General features: G+C 38.4%; 1 protein-coding gene across 14 annotated transcripts in view; it reads left to right on the forward strand.

The window, feature by feature from the left end:
* The window catches only part of ITSN2 (intersectin 2), a 140,124-nt gene that overhangs the window by 15,696 nt on the left and 104,672 nt on the right, over positions 1–19,756 (forward strand). For 7 of the 14 annotated variants that reach the window (XM_045079304.1, XM_045079303.1, XM_045079307.1 and 4 more), the window contains exons 2-3: positions 13,592–13,655; positions 15,853–15,954. In XM_045079304.1, the coding sequence (XP_044935239.1) occupies positions 13,625–13,655; positions 15,853–15,954 (133 nt within the window). In that variant the 5' untranslated portion in view covers positions 13,592–13,624. Of the gene's footprint in view, positions 1–13,591; positions 13,656–15,852; positions 15,955–19,756 lie in introns of those variants that run through there. The other 7 variants (XM_013052956.2, XM_045079310.1, XM_045079308.1 and 4 more) reach the window with 1 other exon arrangement.

Raw genomic sequence — 19,756 nt, forward strand, 5'->3', positions numbered from 1 at the left:
GTTTTTGAAGTATTCGAGGGAAGTGAGTCCTTGTTTTGATTAGAGATAAGTATTTTCTGAACACTGGTGGTTTTAGTGGGACTAATTCCACATTAGAGTATTTCTATCTTACTTTTTTATGGTAGTTTTTCTCCCTGTCAGAACTTAGAGTTTGCTTTTAAAATCCTCATTCTACTATTTTATATTTGCTTTCTTAATAGATTAGGATGTTCTACTTAAGAGCATTATTTTTGCTGCACTGATAGCATACTTTCCAGTAGCTGAAACATTGATATTAAAAAAAAAAAAACAAAAAACTTAAAGTAGACTGATAGAATAGGAAAATGGATGGTTGCTTTTGTTCCCACTGGCTACTGCTTTCATTTTCCTTACTCTCTTGTTCTGTATGTGTTTGGATTGAATTTAGAAACTACCAGTCACAGGGGCACCTGGGTGGCTCAGTGGGTTAAAGCCTCTGCCTTAGGCGCAGGTCGTGATCTCAGGGTCCTGGGATTGAGCCCCGCCTTGGTCTCTCTGCTCAGCGGGGAGCCTGCTTCCTCTTCTCTCTCTGCCTGCCTCTCTGCCTACTTGTGATCTCTGTCTGTCAAATAAATAAAATCTTAAAAAAAAAAGTCTCAGATGGAAGCCATTCCCACTCAGGACCTTCTGGGTGTGGCATTGCTTTTGGATTCCAGGCTCTTTAGGCCTTTGCAGCAGGGTACGTGTGGAGGAGTATACTTCTCCTCTGTAGTTTTTAGCACTGTAGCATGGCAGGGTTTGAGAGATTGGTAATTTTAGTTAAATGTTTTTGGTAAAACAGACTTTTTACTTAATATTATTTGTAATACACTAAGATATAGACAAGAGCAAGGCTCTGGGTCATATTTGCTATTGTGTTGAAAGATCGTATAGTAGAATACAAAAACATATTTGGTCTTTGTCCCTGGTGCCTGGCACAGATCTCCTAAAACCTTTGGAATTTCCTGAGTGATAGGAGTGTCTTTTATTCATAATAAGCCCCTTCCCATCACACCTGAGGTATGCTAATAAGGCTAACAGTGGTACCTCTAGATAGCCTGAGGATGAGGATACTTTCCACCCCACCCACTGACCTCCAGGAAGAGGAGGTGGGCACTAGAGATTGAGCTCTGTAAAAGCTCTAGAACAGTGAGGTTCAGCAAGCTTCCAGGTTGGTGAATGCATTGAGGTGCTGGGAGGGTGACATGCCTGGAGAAGGCATGGAAGCTCCATGTCCTGCCCCCCATACCTTGCCCAGTGTGTTTCTTCCATTTGGCTCTCCTTGAATTATAACCTTTATATTAAAACAGTAAATGTAAATAAATTGTTTTTCTAGGTTCTGTGAGCTTTTCTAGCAAATTATCAAACCCATGGAGGTGATCATGGGAACCTCTGACTAATAGCCAGCTGGTTGAGCTAAGGCCTCAACCTGTGGGGACTACATAACTCTAGGTGGTTAGAGTTAGAAGTGAATTGTTGGACACCTACTTGGTGTCAGGAAAAAAAAAAAAAATATCCATAGAAGACATTACTGGTTTTTGAAAGACAGGTAAACTTACTATAGACTTCTCTTCTCTGAATTACTGAAAATTGTCTATTTTTAATTGCTTGACATTTGGTATGTGCAGTTCATATGAGATTTTAAAAAATAGCAACAAAACTTGGAAAAAAATATCAGTCACAGCCTTTCAACATAAGTCATCTATTTTTAGCATATTAATTTTTTAAATGTTATTTTAGAGAGAGAACATGAGCAGGAGGGGCAGAGGGAGGGGGAGAGAGAGAGAGAATCTCAGGCAGACTCTGAGTTGAGTGCAGAGCTGGATGCAGGGCTCGATCGCCTGACTCTGAGATCACAACCTGAGCCCAAACCAAGACTGTTCCACCCATGCACCCCAGTATATTAATGCTTTTTAATTAGAGTATCTATCTGTTTATAACATACACACATACATATATGATTTTTACATAATTGCAATCAGTATAGATTTTTGTCTACTTACTACATGGAAGGAATTTTTTGTGTTACAATGATTTTCATAAGTATTAATGGCTATGTTTTTTTAAAATTTTTAAAAAGATTTTATTTGTTTGATAGAGACACAGCGAAAGAGGGAACACAAGCAAGGGGAGAGGGAGAAGGAGGCTTCCCACAGAGCAGGGAACCTGAGGTAGTGTTCCATCCTTCGTGACCTTAGCCGAAGGCAGACGCTTAACGACTGAGCCACCCAGGTGCCCCGGTGTTTATATTTATCTAGTAGATAGACTATGATTTATTAACCATACTCCTATTTTCAGATGTATGGATTTGTTTCAAGTTTTTTGCTATTATAAATGAAATTGATGAATATTATTCGTTGAATGTATATTATACATTTAGTCTGTCAGACTCTCATTAGGTGCTTCATAAAGATAAGGTTCTTTCCCTTAAGAGGTTTTCTTCTAATCCTTTACATGCACATTTATAATTTTGAATATTTGTATCCATATTCTAGAATTTCTTATTTTTTATTTTATTTTATTTTTTTAAAAAGATTTTATTTATTTGTTTGACAGAGTGATCACAAGTAGGCAGAGAGGCAGGCAGAGACAGAGGAGGAACTGAGCAGAGAGCCTGATGTGGGGCTCGATCCCAGGACCCTGAGATCATGACCTGAGCCGAAGGCAGAGGCCTCAACCACTGAGCCACCCAGGTGCCCCATAGAATTTTGTATTTTTTTAAAAATTTACATTATATTGGGGTGCCTGGGTTGGTCAGTTGTTAAACGTCTGCCTTTGGCTCAGGTCATGATTGTGGGACCATGGGATCGAGCCCTGTGTCGGACTCCGTGCTTGGCAAGCGGCCTGCTTCTTCCTCTCTTACTCCCCCTGCTTATGTTCCCTCTCTGGCTGTCTCTCTCTCTGTGTCAAATAAACAAATAAAATCTTTTTTAAAAAATTTACTTTATATCACAAACATTACCTATTATAGCCTTGAAATTATCATTTATAATACATGTGTGATATTCTGAAATTTATTTTCTTGTTCCTTTCTCTATTGGATGATTAATCTGATTTGTATACTCAGTAGTCATAAAAGAAAAGATTGACAAATCTTGGTATGAAAATAAAGAAGTTGGTATAGTAAAAAATGCCTTCAAATCAAAAGGCGAGAATCTGGATGAAGAGTTTTATGACGCATGTTATGAGTCTGGAAGAGTGAGGGAGAGAGGGAAGTGTGGTGGTGGGTCGGGGGAACAGGTGAGCTAGGACTTGTCAGGCTGGTGGGAGTTAGTGGTCAGGAGTTTAAAGTGACGCCAGTCAACACCTTCATTCATGTGGCCATGAAATAGTAGTGGGGTTTTACTAGATGCATAATATACAGGAAGAGGGGAGAGTGAACTTTGGGATTCATACAACGACTTACAATTTGGGTAAGGAGGGTTATTAGGACCAAAGGAAGCTGATGTTAGGGCATGAAGAAGAATGAGAGACAATGAAAATTTGCCAAGACCAATAGTTTGTAAGTCCTGGTAGAGTTAAAGAATTTCTGGAGTCTGGGAACTAGGGAAAATGGGCTGTTGATCAAGGCTCTGGTGAAGGGAGAGTGGGAGGCTTGAAGTGGGTTACAGAGGAGTGCAGTCATTATGATAACAAGGCCTAGGGTGTGACCTGGAAGTGCCCAGCTAAGATAAGATGGAGGATAAGACATTTGGAATTCGGGGGTCAAAGACAGGATGTGGGTAGGATCATCTGTGGGGAGACTTGACTTCACCAAGAAGTATTGGAATAATGGTGGAGAGGGGATGGTGAGGTAGGTGTGAAAGCAGTTAAGGAATTGCCATGGTGATTGTAGGGGACAGCAGTGAGGGAGAGCCAGTGGTCAAGTCAGATGCACTAGTTTTCTTTTTCAACTTTCATTTATGAAAAATGTCAAACATGCAAAAGTTATTTTCTAATTACCTTCATTTACCTATGTACTTTTTAATTTAATGTTTTGTTTTTTGTTTTTTTTTTTAAGATTTTATTTATTTATTTGACAGAGAGAGATCACAAGTAGACGGAGAGAGAGGCAGGCAGAGAGAGAGAGAGAGTGAGGGAAGCAGGCTCCCTGCTGAGCAGAGAGCCCGATGCGGGACTCGATCCCAGGATCCTGAGATCATGACCTGAGCCGAAGGCAGCGGCTTAACCCACTGAGCCACCCAGGCGCCCTAATTTAAGGTTTTTATACTTTTGCATGAGCTTTAGTTCTTTTTTGGAGAAGGCAGGCTATAAATAAGTTCATTTCCAGATTCCTTTCCAGAAGAGTAGTTGTGCCAATTTTCATTTCTATCAGCTAGGTATTAATATAATTCTCATTTTTACAGCTATTGTTATAGTTCCTTGCATTGTTAAGCTCTTCACTACTTCATGTGAATAAACCACCACCAATTTTCCCAGACCACACTCCTCACTCCGCTTTTGCACATATTACCTCAGCCTAGAATGTTACTCTCCTATATTCATTCGGGTAACAAATGTTCCCATGTATAAAGCATAGCTAGTTGAACACAACTGAAATTCATATACCTGGGTGACTCATGGGAACATATTTACATGAGACCTTCTTTTGTTGCTTGAAGAGAAGAGAAATGTGTGCTTAGCCACCTCAGAGCCCAGGAGATCCAAGAGTTTGTTTTCAGCCCTGCCCTTTGGATGTCTGGGCTCGAAGAAAAGCTGTACTTTCTCAACTCCTTTTCCTTCTGCTTCCAAACTTATATGTGTCTTTATTAATCTTTACTATCTATAAAGATATTTATCTTTTTATTTTGTCCTATATTCCCAGAACCAGAAATGTGTGCCCCATGTTCTAGCTTTATACTCTAGAGCTGTCTGCTTTCTCTGGACTCTAGCTTTCATTATTAATTAACCTCCTTTCCTTCTCCTTTTGGAAATTAAATCTGTTCATCTTCCTCTAAAAATAGTTTTGTTCTCCCATCTAACAGGAAAGCCTGATAACCGTGCCTCTTTCCTGAAACCTCCTGTCACTCCTCCCCCTCCCCCCTTTTCTTCCTCTCTCCTTTAACAACATATTCTTGAGTCACACTTTACTGCTGGTCTGCTTCAGTTTGACTGAAGTCCATTACCTGCACAGATGGCTAAAACTAATGGCTTAGTCTTGACTTCTATGACATTTGACAGTTATGACCATCATCTCTTTGAAATGCTTTTCTTTCCTCTATGTTGTGATTTCTCCTTTTTCTCAACCTCTGTTCTGATAATTCCTCTCCTTTTTCCTGTACATGCTTTTTGTGGATAATTTCATTTACTGACCTGTTTACAGCTATTCCCAATCCATGATAGCTACCAGATCTGGTCTGCAGCCTGGGCAGAATCCTTACCATCTCTTAAACATTTCCACCTGGATGTCTTTGTAAGTGCATCAGATTAAGTAAGCTGAAAACTGAACGTTTTGTTGCTCACCCCCCAAATCTAATACTTAAATTTCTACTTTTTTAGAGCTTTTGTCTTGGTTAGTATTACCACTACAGTCACCCAAGAGAGAAACTTATCTTGATGCTCTTCTTTCATCAGCAGCATTTAGCTAATCAGAAAATGCTGTCCATTCTAGCTCAGAAGTGCTTCTTCTCTATTGTCCAAGTTAAAATTCTCACCATCTGGATTACATCAGTCACTCATAACTGGTGTCCGTGTCTCAAGATACTCATGTCCGGTTCAGTTCCTATATTGTTTCTCAGAATTCTCTTCATCTGCCCTTAAAAGATCAGGTTCTTCTCTTGTTTCTTATATAGGCTTTCCCTGGATAAAGTCACTCACTGATATGATGACAACTATTTCCAGTCCCTGATGACTACCAAAACTGAGTGTCTGTCTTGCATAAATACGGTCTCTCCATGACTTGCACAGTGAAATTCAAAATCAATAACATGACATACTTTGCTTAAATTGTATGATCTTGGCAAGTTACTTAATCTCTTTGGATTCTCTTTAATTGTTTCTAAAATGAAGGGGCTGAAATTCAGTATGCTGTTTAATTCTTTAAGAAAAAATCATCAGATAAAATATTATAGAGAAGCCTTAGTATGTGAAACACAAAAACGGAGCTACTGTCATTGAAGTTGGTATCCTCTTCCAATCCTGCATTCCTCTTCCCTATTCCACATCTATCGTATCGCTTTGAAATTTCTAGAATTGCAAGGAGCCAAGTTTAAAACTATTGGGTCTCTTACGGTGTCTTTTAACAATTAAAATTAAGTGAGTTCTTTGAAATCCCATGGCTCTCAAATCACACTGTTTTTGAATAGGAAAGTCTCTACTGTGATACAGGCTATGTACTTTCCTTTCAACCTATCTTTCCCTTAGATTCAGGTGCTTTTCCTTTCTCTGTATCAGTGCCTGTCCACGCACGTATACAATGTCTTTCACTCTGAGAATGCATGGAACCGACTTACTTTGCCATCATAATCACGTTAGAGCCTTCTTACACAAATATTACCTCCTTTGTGATATGTGCCCTAGTTTAACTCACCTCCTTAGTAGTGGTAGTTCTGTCCTCTGGGTTCTTACAACATTCTTCAAATCCTTTTATTATAGTGACTATTAATGTCTGGTAACTAAACAAATGGATGAATGAAAGACGGGATAGCTAGACAGGGAACAGGTGTAGAGAACGTATTGTACACTGTAAATTTCCTTCTACTGCAGAAACTGTAAAGAAGTAAGTAATTTTGCCTTAGTCATTCTCTCATGGGACCGACCTTGATCTCCTTTGGAATCAGATGAGGAAGGAACATTTTCTCCAACTGATCAGTAAGTTTGGAGAGTTGGTTCTCTGTACATAGCACATGAAGTGAAGGAGGCACTGGAGAAAGTTTTATATAAGATAGGCCTTCAGGAACTTGATTATCTTGCTTTTGAATGTCAGACCTTCAGTCAGATTTATTTAAGCTCAGCAATGTTTAACAAACATGATAAGTATAACTGAAAAACCCAAGTCTTTCTGTCCCAATGTAAAAGCTTCAGAAACCAACAGGCCATAAAACTTTGTCTCTAAAAGTATACTTAGAAGAAAAAGTTGTGGATCGACCATGTTGCAAAGGATGATTTGATCTAAAATCCAGAGCCTAGTACCTGCAGGGTTTCAAGGAAGTCATTTAGAGTTTCTTTTCTGTATATTCCGTTCTGCGGTGCCTTGCTCCTTGCTTCCCTTGCTTTGTTTTTGTTTATCTTACCCATACCACTCATTTACCCAATTCATTTGTTCAGCAAATGTTTATTGAACATTTGTCTTTGGGAGGTCTGGTTTAGGCACCAAGCCTAAAAAAAAGTCTTTGCTCAGAACAAGTGAAACATGCAGCTGAAATACAGTATAATAAATGAAGTTACAGTGGGACGAACAAATATGGTGGACAACGTAGGAGATTGTGGCTAACTGGGAGGACACAAGTCTCTCAGATAGGATGTGTCATTGACTTGAGAGTTGAAGAATGTGAAAAAAGTGTGAATGTGATGGGGAACAGCTCTTTACAAAGAAATAGGGGAGTGAAAAAGCATCATTGTTTAAAAAAGAAAAAAGCTGAATCAAGGCAACATGTCTAGAGATGAATGTGGTAAGTAGATTGAGGTGAGGTTCTGAATTATGTTTCATACTCAACCGTGTTTCATACTAACAAGTTTGGGCTTGAACTTGTAGTTGTGAAATAAGGTGTTTTAGAAGAAAACTAGTAGCTCTGTAGAAGGTCTCAAAGCAAAGTTCATGCCCTAATTCACACCATCTCTCAATGATGTGCTTGGGAATCTCTAGTAAATGACCTAAGTGATACAGTCAGGCAAGTTGGGGAACTCTTATGTCCAGATCATTGGACATAAAAGATGTGGTTTCTAGGATCAGCTTTGCTACTGGCTAGCTGTATGAACTTGTACAAGTCTCTCAGTCTTCCTATCTTGAAAGTTGAGGGTTTTGAACTAAGTAAGTACTGTGATTGTTTCCTTCTCAAACTGTTCTTCTAGACAAAAAATTGTTTAACTTATAATGTCTACAACTTACCCTACTCTGGATCTTAAAGAAGGATTTCCTGCTTCTGGTGAAGCATTTCTACTTTTCTCTGCCTTAGTATGAATGTAGTTGCCAAATTCTAAAGTGGTATTTGCTTTATATTAATTTGCAACATTCTTCTTTGCCTTAGGCCTGCTGTCTACCACATGTGTTTTCTTGGTGTCTCAAAAGGTAACAGTGCCAGTTCTCCACTAATTTATAATGTGCAAGGAAAGCTCCACGTGAATATTCTCTTTTCCACATGAATATTCCAAAGCCATAGGCAATTAACACAATGTTCTAATTGCATGATAACTGCAAACTGCCAAGAGTGCCCATCATCATATTACCCCTCCTAAGGAATGGAGGCAGGTGTTTGTTGGATGCTGACTCCAATCACCCACATCTGAAACAGGCGTCAGGCAGGTAACTGGGGAGATGCTGATTACCCTTTTCTTCCTCTGAGAGGGTTATACCAAGAGGAAAGAAATAATTAGCTGTCCCCCAATTTATGTACATGAGAGACCTATGTGTTTTAAGATATCTCTGGCTTGTTTTCCTTCTCCCCTACAAATGTACCACCATTAAGTTGAGCTGCTACTCTCAGGAAGTTGTGCCCTATTCATCATTAATTATTATCCCAATTTAAGAGAAGAAGAGGCATATAAAGCCCATGGGAAGGGAAGTTTGTGGCCTTTAAAATTAGACAGGTTTGGGATTGCATCCTGGCTTCATCACTCAGTGAATATTGGCAAGTAATTTAGCCTTTCTGTTTCTTCATCTGTGAAATGAATACAGTATCCTCTGCCTTGCAGGGATAATTGTGAAAGTTATTAGTGTTATCAAAGGTGTTTAGCAGTATCTGGCACCTGGAAGCCTGTTTTACAAGCTCCTCTGTTTCTCCTCTGAAGTTCCTTGTATGCAACCTAGAATATATTAGACTCTCAGTATTGAGCACAACACATAGTAACACATAGTAGATGATTAATAGAAGTGTATTGCATTAATAGTAAGCACTTATTAAATTGTAGCACCTGGGTGGCTCAGTGGGTTAAAGCCTCTGTCTTCGGCTCAGGTCATGATCCCCGGGTCCCGGGATCGAGCCCCACATTGGGTTCTCTGCTCAGCGGGGAGCCTGCTTCTCCCCCCCACCCCCGCCTGCCTCTCTGCATACTTGTGATCTCTGTTTGTCAAATAAATAAACTATTTAAAAAAATTTTTTTTTAAAGATTTTATTCATTTATTTGACAGAGAGAGATCACAAGCAGGCAAGAGGCAGGCAGAGAGAGAGGAAGGGAAGGAGGCTCCCTGCTGAGCAGAAAGCCTGACGTGGGACTCGACCCCAGGACCCTGAGATCATGACCTGAGCCGAAGGCAGCGGCTTAACCCACTGAGCCACCCAGGCGCCCCAATAAATAAACTATTTTTAAAAAGTTAAAAAATTGATTTAAGTGTAAAATGTCTAACTTTTCAAAATTTCAGTTGTTATTTCTTTGTACAAGTACTATTCTGCAAGTAGATTAGTAGAATTGTTAAGCATGAGGTAATTATTTGACAATAGGGCAGAGAGAAGTGATATAAACATAACAGATATGAAATAGTAAAAGCTGTTGGTTCCAACAAACTGCACTACCATAGTCAGATGTTACCACAGTCAATCAGATGTTACATGTATACATCTATGTAATGATACCTGCATGTGTGGCTGGCTAAATCCCATGTACCATGGGCTAAATCCCAGGTAAAGAAAGTTCTGTAATACTGGTACCTTCAGCTTTACTTGCCCTCCCTTCCCATTATATTATTTGATTCATTCTTTGGTTTTATTTCAGAATCATACCTGTGATTACTGAGTATCTATTATGTGGCCTTCTGTTGTATTCATAGGATATGTGATGACTAACTATAAGTTCTAGATAGATAATCTTTAAATTTTAGACCTAGATCTAACTGATTAAGGCTTTGTGACTGTGGGATCCTATTCTTTGTCCTTTGTAAGTGCATGCTTTCTCTTCAAACTGTCCCTGGTAATTCACATGCTTTTATGCAGTTATACAGTGTGTTTCATGTAACATTTTTGGAGGATTTTTCTTCTACATTTTGAAACTATCTCGTCTCAGAGACCTAATAAAATAGGTCTTGCTACTTGCTACTATGTATCTTTAAACAGTTTCTTTGCAGGCATGTTAACTTATTTTGGTTTAACATTACTGATAACAATTTAAAATTGGTGAAATAAAAGTGTCAGACTTTTTTGTAGAATTTCTGTATTGGGGAATTATCAGTTATATCGATATTTATGAGACTTCCTCTGTGTTCACTTTTTCTTAAAACTGGTGACCCCACAATTCACCCAGTCTCACAAACAAATTCTGGGAGTCATCACTTTGATTCCTTTTACTTCATAATCCCTCATATCTAAAGAGTTTCTGGGTTCTATCTGTTTTAAACCCTTCCTTATTATTCCAGTACACCCCATCTGCTCTGTTCCGTCTGCCACTATTTTAGATCAGGTGTCAGTTATTGTTCTCATCTCTTCCCTAACTGATCTCCCTGGTATAGCTGCGGTCTTTTCTTCACCATTGATTGTCTTAAGTGAAATCTATGTCCCTCTCCTTTGACCATTTTAAAACTCCCTGTGAGCGGGGCGCCTGGGGGGCACAGAGAATAAACTGATGGCTGCCAGAGGGAGATGGCAGGGGAATGGGTGAACCACGTGAAGTAATTAGGTGTATACTTAAGATGAATCACCATATCGTACACCTGAAACTAATATAACATAGTGTTAACTATACTGGAATTAAAAAAAATTTTTTAAAAAGCTTTATTGCAATGGAACTTTAATCCTGTTACCACACTTAGACTTCACCTGTCACTATACTCTTCCTAGGTAGGAGGAAATTCCACTTACATACAAGTTAGTGTTTTCTTTCTTCCTTTTTCAAAAGGTAATGTAAGGTGTAGGTATTGGACTTGTTTACTACACAGAAAACAATATCTAAACCTGGTGGGGTAGTCAAGAACTCACTTTACATGGGGTAAGAACACTGGATTTGAACCTGTGGCTCACAAGGAGGGTTTGGGTTTATTGGTTGTTTTTTTTTTTTTTTAAGATTTATTTATTTCTTTGATACATAGAGCACAAGTAGGCAGAGCTGGAGGCAGAGGAAGAGGAGGAGCAGACTCAGAGGAAGAGGAGGAGCCCCCTGTATGGGGCTCATTCATGGGACCCTGAGATCATGACCTGAGCTGAAGGCAGATGCTTAACCCACTGAGCCACCCAGGCACCACGGGTTTCGTTCTTTATGGCTGAGTAGTATTCCATTCTGTATACCACATTTTTTTTATCCATTATCTGTCAGTGGACAGTCAGGCTGCTTCCACAACTTGGCTATTGTAAATAATGCTGCAATAAACATAGGGGTGCGTCTGTCTTTTCAAATTAGTGTTTTCATCTTTTGGTAAATACACGGTGCCGGAATTACTGGATCATATGGTCATTCTGCTTTTAATATTTTGAGGAACCTCCATATTGTTTTCCTACAGTGGCTACGCCAGTTTCATTCCTACCATAGTACACGAGGGTTCCTTTTTCTCCACATCCTCACCTATACTGGATACTGGATATTTCCTGTATCTTTTATTTTAGCTGTTCTGACAGGCATGAGGTAATATCTCATTGTGGTTTTGATTTGCGTTTCCCTGATGATTCGTGTTGTTGGGCATCTTTTCATCTGTCTGTTGACCATCTATATGTTTTTTGTTGTTGTTGTTGTTGTTGTTGTTTTTGAGAAATGTCTGTGTCTTTTTTAAATGGATTATTTGTTTTTGGGGCATTGAGTTTTATATGTTCTTTGTATATTTTGGATACTAACCCTCTATCAGATATGTCATTCACAAATATCTTCTCCCATTCAATAGGTTGTTTTTTAGTTTTGTTGATGGTTTTCTCTGCTGTGCAAAAAAGCTGCACTAACGCTTATTAACACCTAAAGAAAGAGTATACACTTTAAGGGGGGGGATGGTGTATGGTGGTAGCATACAGAAAAGCTAGGAGTCACAAGAGTAAAGTTGGCAGTGTCATTCAAAGCATTATTGGAGCTTTAACTGTCCGTCCCTATTGTGCAGTCCTTGGCTTATTCTTGTTGTGTAGGTAAATGTATCTGACTGTCAGTGCATGATGTCATTAAGCATTCTAATCACTGGTAACTCCCTTCTCTCACTACACAGTCATCTGGTTGAAATTTAGTAGATGTTGTAATTTGCTTGATAGGAAGAAAAGGGACTGTTTTCTCGGCTATTAAATTTCTCTTTGTAAATCAGTAAATTGGATGTATATACCAGTTTTTTGTTGGTGTGACTAACTTTTGCTGGTTATACTGATACAGTCATATTTCTCTTTGAGCACGCCAGATTCACTACGATCTAGTGCCTTGTAGCACTTCCAGGCAGCTGGTTAGCCAGCTCCTCTGGAGCATCTCTGGTGACACCATCCACGTGATGTGTAACTCTTTGTGCCTTCTTTGTTCACATGGCTTGTGTAAACATTTTACCTTGGGCTTCTAAAAATGTTAATATTTAAATGATTTGGGTAAATAGATGAGCTACTGAACGGTCTTTTTAATATAGTGATTTTCCCCTGCAGTTTATAAGCCATGGTTTTAATTACTAAGTACATTATTATAAATTTCCTAGGTCTTCACTCTTCCTAACTGATCTTACCCTCAAGATTCATGGAATGAATTTTGAATTTATTCATAGTAAAATAATGAATTTAGGGTTCAAGATTATATTGCACTCTCCCTTCCTGGATGTTTGCAAAATAGCAGCTATTTATCAAACACTCACTGTGTGTCAAGCAGTGTACTGGAATATATCTAATACTTAAAAAAAAAATACTCGTGCAGAGTATTTTTACAGATGAGGGATCTGAGACTCGAGAAGATTAAATAACTCTCCCGCCATCACAGCTAGGAAAATAGCAGAGTTGGGATTTAAATCACAGCTGTTAATTTCCAAAGTCGCTTCTGTTCCTAGTACAGGGTACTTGCCCAGCACAGTTAGTTGTTTAAATAAACATATATATTATAATAATTCTGGGAAATTTTTATAAACCTGTAGAACCCTGTGCCACATTTATTTTGGATATTTTTCTCATTTGGGGATTTTTTAAAGAAAAGAACTTACGGATTTCCATGTTATTATACACTTAATTTATACAGTTGATTTCTCTGAAATAGCATCTTGCCTAGCTCTAACAACCTTCCTCTCTCCCAAGTTGATGTCTACAAAGCTGATTCATGCCAAGGGTTTCTTTATTCAGTATTTGCTATGAAATATGGGACTGTTTTTTCTTATAAATGTTTCTGTTTTAAAGGCAGTATCATTAACCAACAAAGTCTCCTACCCTTCCTTCCCTAAATGTAAATCCTACCCCTTCAGCGGCAGCAGCAGCTCTGCATTGTTTCCTATTGGAAGTGTGAGCTCAAGGGGACAGACATTCCCACTGCTAAGCTGGTGCACTAAAGCTGTGATCTGCCCTTGTTGTATTATTAATGGCACAATGTTTTTATGTTGCAGATGGCTGAGAGCTAGCAAGGAAAATTCAGGACCATGATGGCTCAGTTTCCCACAGCAATGAATGGTAAGCTGCTTTGTGCTTGTGGCAAGATAAAGAGGTTATGCCGGGTTGGGGGGGGGGAGTTGTAAAGGTGGTAAAATATTCGTCTTGATATTTTTCCTTGAGCTAATAAATGCAAAACTTAAAATATTCTTACTGAAAATGTTTTGATAGTTTACTTCAGAACACTGCATATATCTTCTATTAGAATATTATGCAGTAAATCCTGTGGCTTAGTGTAAGCACGTTCTGCTGTATCATCTGGAATGTGTGTTTGCCTTTTAGCAGTTAAGAATAACCTAAAGGTATATTGTGTTTGATGTATAAAATGGGAGGACAAAAAGCAGAGTGCTGTAAGTGAAGACTGTTGAAGGTATTTCAGTAGTTTAGGATGATTGTAAACTAAGTTAATAAAGATTCATTTAGTAATATGCACATAAAATTAAGTATTCCTTTTAAAGGGTTGTGTGTGCCTACACACACAATTGTTTCATATGAAACATTTTTAAAGAAAATGTTTATATAACTTCAGTAACAAAAAGTTTTTAAAGTTTCTTTTCTGATTCTAGTTTTCTTTTCCCAAATACAAATTAACCACCCTTAATAAGTATTAAGGTAGTGTGTATGTCACTTAGAATTAATGCATTATACTTTTAAGAGAAAGAAAAAATGCATTATATTTTTAAATTGCTAAAGAAATCTAAGATGTGAACTTCTTAAATTTGTGGTAAATTTCATTAGCCAATTATAAAGGAATAGAAAGCCCAGTCAATAACTCTTTAACATTTAAATCGAAAGCAGTGATATTAAAGAACACTAGGAGAAGAAAAAGAAGGAAGCTTCATGAATTAATTCTACCGCTTTCAAACAATGATTCTGTTTTAATGCTCCCATTTATATTTGATCAGTTGTATCCTTTTTAAAAACACGTTTTCAGTCATAGGGCCAAATTAAGCACATTGTTAACAAAAAAATACATGTTGTATATCTAAAATTTTAAGATTCAGAATTGACCTTGTGAGATTTAGGAAAGTTTCGGAAAATTGAATTATTTGTGTAAAAGGTAAAACTAAATTCTGTGTGGTAGAATTCTATGTCATATAAGGATGGGCTTGAGATAAGAGTTTTGTTTTGCTTTTTGCCTTTTCAGAACTCTTATTTAAAGATCACTGTGAGCATTGCTGGAAATGGTGTGGGGTTATGAAGATTATTTGATGCCACAGGCAGTTTTTAAAAATTGAATAATGGCTTTTTTCTTCATAATGAGTGATAAACATAAGCTTAGAATCAGGGTAATAATTGTAGTACTAAAGTGCTCTACCCAAACTTAGGATTTCTACACACCACACATAGGAGTTTGCATTAAACACATAGTTTAGTTTCAAACTTCAATCAAAATGTTAAGGCTTACAAACAAAATGGACATAAAAGAAAGCAGTGTAGGTAGGCCTAGTCTTTCTTCATTCTGTTTCTTCCCTTTTCTTAACATTTGTGTATCTATTTGTAGCTCATTGCATTATATATGAAAGAATAATACTGACAAAATGTTGGATAATTACTTTAAGAGTGACGTTTAGGAATCAAGGTAGTTAAAAAAGAATTAGAGGTAGTAATTTTTTTTTAAATTCTGAAGAATTGATAGTAAATGTAGACTTTGTACCCTCCTTAGTTTATAATACAGCTGAAGATTGAAGATGATCTTGCTCATATCTAATTTCGTCAAATTCGGAGTTTAAGATCTTACTAGAAAAGGCATTCACATATAGCACAAAACTTTCAAAAGCAGTGTTTGCTCTTCTAGTAAATGCTCAATTATAGATGGTGTTAAATCTTTTCGATGCCCAGTACCGTTGGAACCTGTCTTTAAGTGCTCTAGACCAAGCTGTATGTCTAAACGCTTAAATGTATTTCTCACATTTTGCCATGTCTATTTCATCATCCCAAGACTAACTACAGATTTAGACTTCTTTGGTTCTCACAAAGATGTGCTGCCTTATATAGTAGCCATTAGCTACATGTGACGATTTCAACTTAACTTTAATAAAAATTAAGTAAATTCAGTCGCTCAGTCATATAGCCACGTTTCAAGCTCTCAAAACCACATGTGGCCATTGTATTGGACAATGCAGATACAGAACATTTACATCATCTCAGAAAGTTCTATTGAGTAGATATTCTTTTCTTAGTCTCTTTGATGCTTCACTTCCCATCTCCTCAACAGAGCAAAAAAGATCAGTGCGTCATATTTTTACCACTCGTGACTCTAATTCTGGTGTCTTCTGCACCAGCAGAATCATCCTTGCCAGAGTCTTCTTTGATCATGGTAGGTTTGCTTTCTGCTTTTCAAAAATGTAATAAAACTGTAAACACAGAGAGCCTGATATTTGAGTCATCAGGTGATAAGCAAGAGGCTACTTCAAATTCATGTTACTGCCTGTTGATTATAGTGTACTGTAGCTTGTTCCAGCCTTAAAATTGGGGGGTGGGGGTACTGAAGACTGGTTAAATGAATAAGAAGTTCTGAAGCCCATGACAGTGGCAATATTCAAAATATGGAAGAGGGAAGGAGGATGGGGAGGGAGAGAATGGCTAATGGCTTTAGGAGGAAAAAGTGCCATTTTAGAGTTTTATTACTTTTTCAGAATTTTAGAGTTCATTGGTCTTTTCATCTGTGTAATTAGGAAATTGTTAAACATTGGATCTGCAGAATTAGAGGTGGTACTGCACTGAACTTATAACAGCCCAAGCATGCATTACTCATATCCTAGTTAAGGCTTTAGTTCTATCTAGACCAGTATTCTAGTTGTGTTTTAGAGATTTAAGTTTGTACTGGGTTGACATACATCATTTAACTGTTATTTTGAACTGGACCCAGAAGTAGTCTTCAGTTAATTTTGCAGCATATAAGCAGGATTGAGCATGTTTGAATCATGTACCTTCAGAACTGTGTGTTAGGATACTGCTATGCTAAACTCAGCTGTGTTGACTTAACCTTATGGAACTTGTGTGTGTGTGTGTGTACCCATACGTGCATATGCATATGTGTATGTATGTTTGTCTATGTGTGTGAAACAGGGATGACACTATCTACTGCATGGGATTTAGTATATAGTGGATATTCTATAAATGTCTATTTTTCCTTCCACGTAGACCATAAGAACATTTTTGACAGAGCCAGTAGGTGAGAAGATGAGAATAAGCAACAGAAATCTTTATGGAAATACCACATTCTCAATTTAGTGATGAGTGGGGGAAGTGGATAGAATTTTAATACATTTCTAAAGTGATCAGACAATGTAAAAAGATGTTGGCTTTTCAAGGAAATATTAAACATCAACCCCAAAACTTGGGTTTTCCTGACTTTCTATAGGTTTACAAATAAATACAGAGAAAAATTGAGAAATCTTTTACTCTAAGTTCAAAATAATAAACTGTTGACTCTTGGAAAGGTTCTGTGAGAAAACCAGAATTGGATCAAATTTTTTTTAATACTTTATTTATTTATTTATTTATTTATTTATTTATTGCAGGGGTGATGCAGGAGGTAGGGGGCAGGGGGAAGGGGCAAAGGGAGAGGGAGAGAGAGACTATCTCAAGCAGACTCCACACCCAGCCCGATATAGGGCATGATCTCACAAACCCGAGATCTTGACCTGAGCGGAAATCAAGTTGGACACCTAACCAACTGAGACATCCACGTGCCCCAGATCAACTCTTTTAAAATGGTTTTTGAAGTACATATATTTTCTAGTTTTCTTACTTCTGTGTAACTTTTCCTTTTTGTAAAATTCGTAGTGCATTAACATCTTACATTAATGTGGTCATTTTTTAAGTGTGCAGTTTAAAGATTATTTAAATACTACTTAAAAATTATGCCTTGTCTTAATACCTTAGGCATTTTTATTCTATAAGTGACATTAATCATGTTAACATTTAATCATGATTGTTGTGTGTGATTCTCTTGGCTAAGAGAGTGTATAAGTTCCTTTTAAATCATTCATTTTATTCATCCTTGTATCCCTAGTCGTTATTCACAGTGGTGCCCCAAAATGGTTTTTGGCTGAATAGGTATGAAGGTGTCAAGGTCGTTGGAACTAAACGAGAGACCTTATCAGATAGTTGAGTTGGCCACTGCGAAGACAGGTAGCCAAGGAAAAGTGAGGTGTCAGTGGGACATAAAAAAGCGCTGTCCTTCTGATGCCACAGAGCCCTCTGCAGTCTTAGGAAGCAGTTTGCCACTCCCTGGGGGTATGTACACTCCCTCGATGTGTGTTAGAGCAGCTCGAGCCTTCCTAACCAGACTCTCCAGACTTAAAATAGTCTTGAGGTTTCTGACTAAACAGCCTTGCTCTCAGTATTTTCTGGCAAGGGTACCTTTACCAGAAGGGGAAGAGCCTGAGAAAGATTTTAATGCTCTGACTTCTCCTTAGTTATATTGTTCCCTGGCATTGGGTTGAGTAAGGAAACTAATTTATTGACCGCCTCCATGTGGCTGGTATGTATTAGCTGCTGTATTGTTTCGGTTTTTTTTTTTTTTTCAAGATTTTATTTATTTATTTGACAGACAGAGATTACAAGTAGACAGAGAGAGAGAGGGAGGGGGAAGCAGGCTCACTGCTGAGCAGAGAGCCCGACGTGGGGCTTGATCCCAGGACCCTGAGATCATGACCTGAGCCGTAGGCAGAGGCTTTAACCCACTGAGCCACCCAGGCGCCCCTGTGTTGTTTTTTTTGTTGTTTTATTTTTAAGTTGAGTTTATTGAAGTATAATTTACCCTTCTTAAGTATATATATAGTTCAGTGGGTTTTAATAAGTGCATACAGTCATATAAATCAGGTTATGGAACATTTCCATCACATAGAAGGTTCCCTTATCCCCCATACCCTGCCCTTAGCCACTGGCAACCACTGGTCAGATTTCTGTCCCTGCAGTTTTGCTTTTTCCAGAACGTCATGTAAGTGAAATACACAGTACATGGCTATTTGTGTCTGGCTCGTTTCACTTAACAAAATACTTTCACAATTCATCTATATAATTATATTTATCTTTCTTTTTCATTGCTGAGTAGAATTCCATTGTATAAATGTATACCACAAGTTATTTATCCATTCATCTGTAGAAAACATCTAGGTTGTTTCCAGGCTTTCATGTCTAAACCAAATGTCTAAAGCTACTATAATCATCAGAGGACAGATTTTTATCTGGAAAAAGTCTTCTTTTCTCTTGCATAAATACCCAGGAGTTTTTTCTTTTTTTTTTTTTTTTTTTTTAAGATTTTATTCATTTATTTGACAGAGCGAGCGCAAGCAGGGGGAGTTGGAGAGGGAGAAGCAGGCACCCTGCTGATCAGGGAGCCCACACAGACCTCAATCCCAGGCCTCCCGGGATCATGACCTGAGCTGAAGGCAGACACTTAACCGACTGAGCCACCCAGGCACCCCTACCCATGAGCTTGTTGCTGGGTTGCGTGGGAAATGGATATTTAACTTCATAAGAAGTTGCTAGACTCTTCTTTGTAAATTGTCTCAGTTTCCTTCCCCACCAGCAGTATGTGAGAATTTGAGTTGCTCAGTAGGCTTGCCAGCAGTTTTTAAAAAAAACTTTTGACATTCTATGGGCATGGAGTGATATGTTACTGTAGTGTTGTTTTCTTTTTTTTTCTTTAAGATTTTTATTTATTTACTTGACAGGGAGAGAGAGAGATCACAAGTAGGCGGGGCGGGGGGTGCGAAGCAGGCTCTCCGCTGAACAGAGAGCCCGATTGGGACTTGATCCCAGGACCCCGAGATTATGACCCGAGCCGAAGGCAGAGGCTTAACCCACTGAGCCACCCAGGCACCCCTGTTACTGTAGTTTTAATATGCATTTCCTGGGGTGCCTGGTTACTATAGTTTTACTAAGCATTTCCTGGGGTGCCTGGGTGGCTTAATAGGTTTAGGCATCTGCCTTTGGCTCAGGTCATGATCCTAGGGTCCTGGGATCAACTCCCCCAACTCCGCCCCCACTGTGTCAGGCTCTGAGCAGGGAGCCTGCTTCTCTCTGCCCCTACCCCTGCTTTCTCTCTCTCTCTCTCTATCAAATAAATAAATAAATAGAACCTTCAAAAAATTAATACTCATTTCCCT

Source organism: Mustela putorius, unplaced genomic scaffold (assembly GCF_011764305.1).
Source record: "Mustela putorius furo isolate JIRA1106 unplaced genomic scaffold, ASM1176430v1.1 tig00000281_pilon_pilon_pilon, whole genome shotgun sequence".
NCBI lineage: Eukaryota > Metazoa > Chordata > Mammalia > Carnivora > Mustelidae > Mustela > Mustela putorius.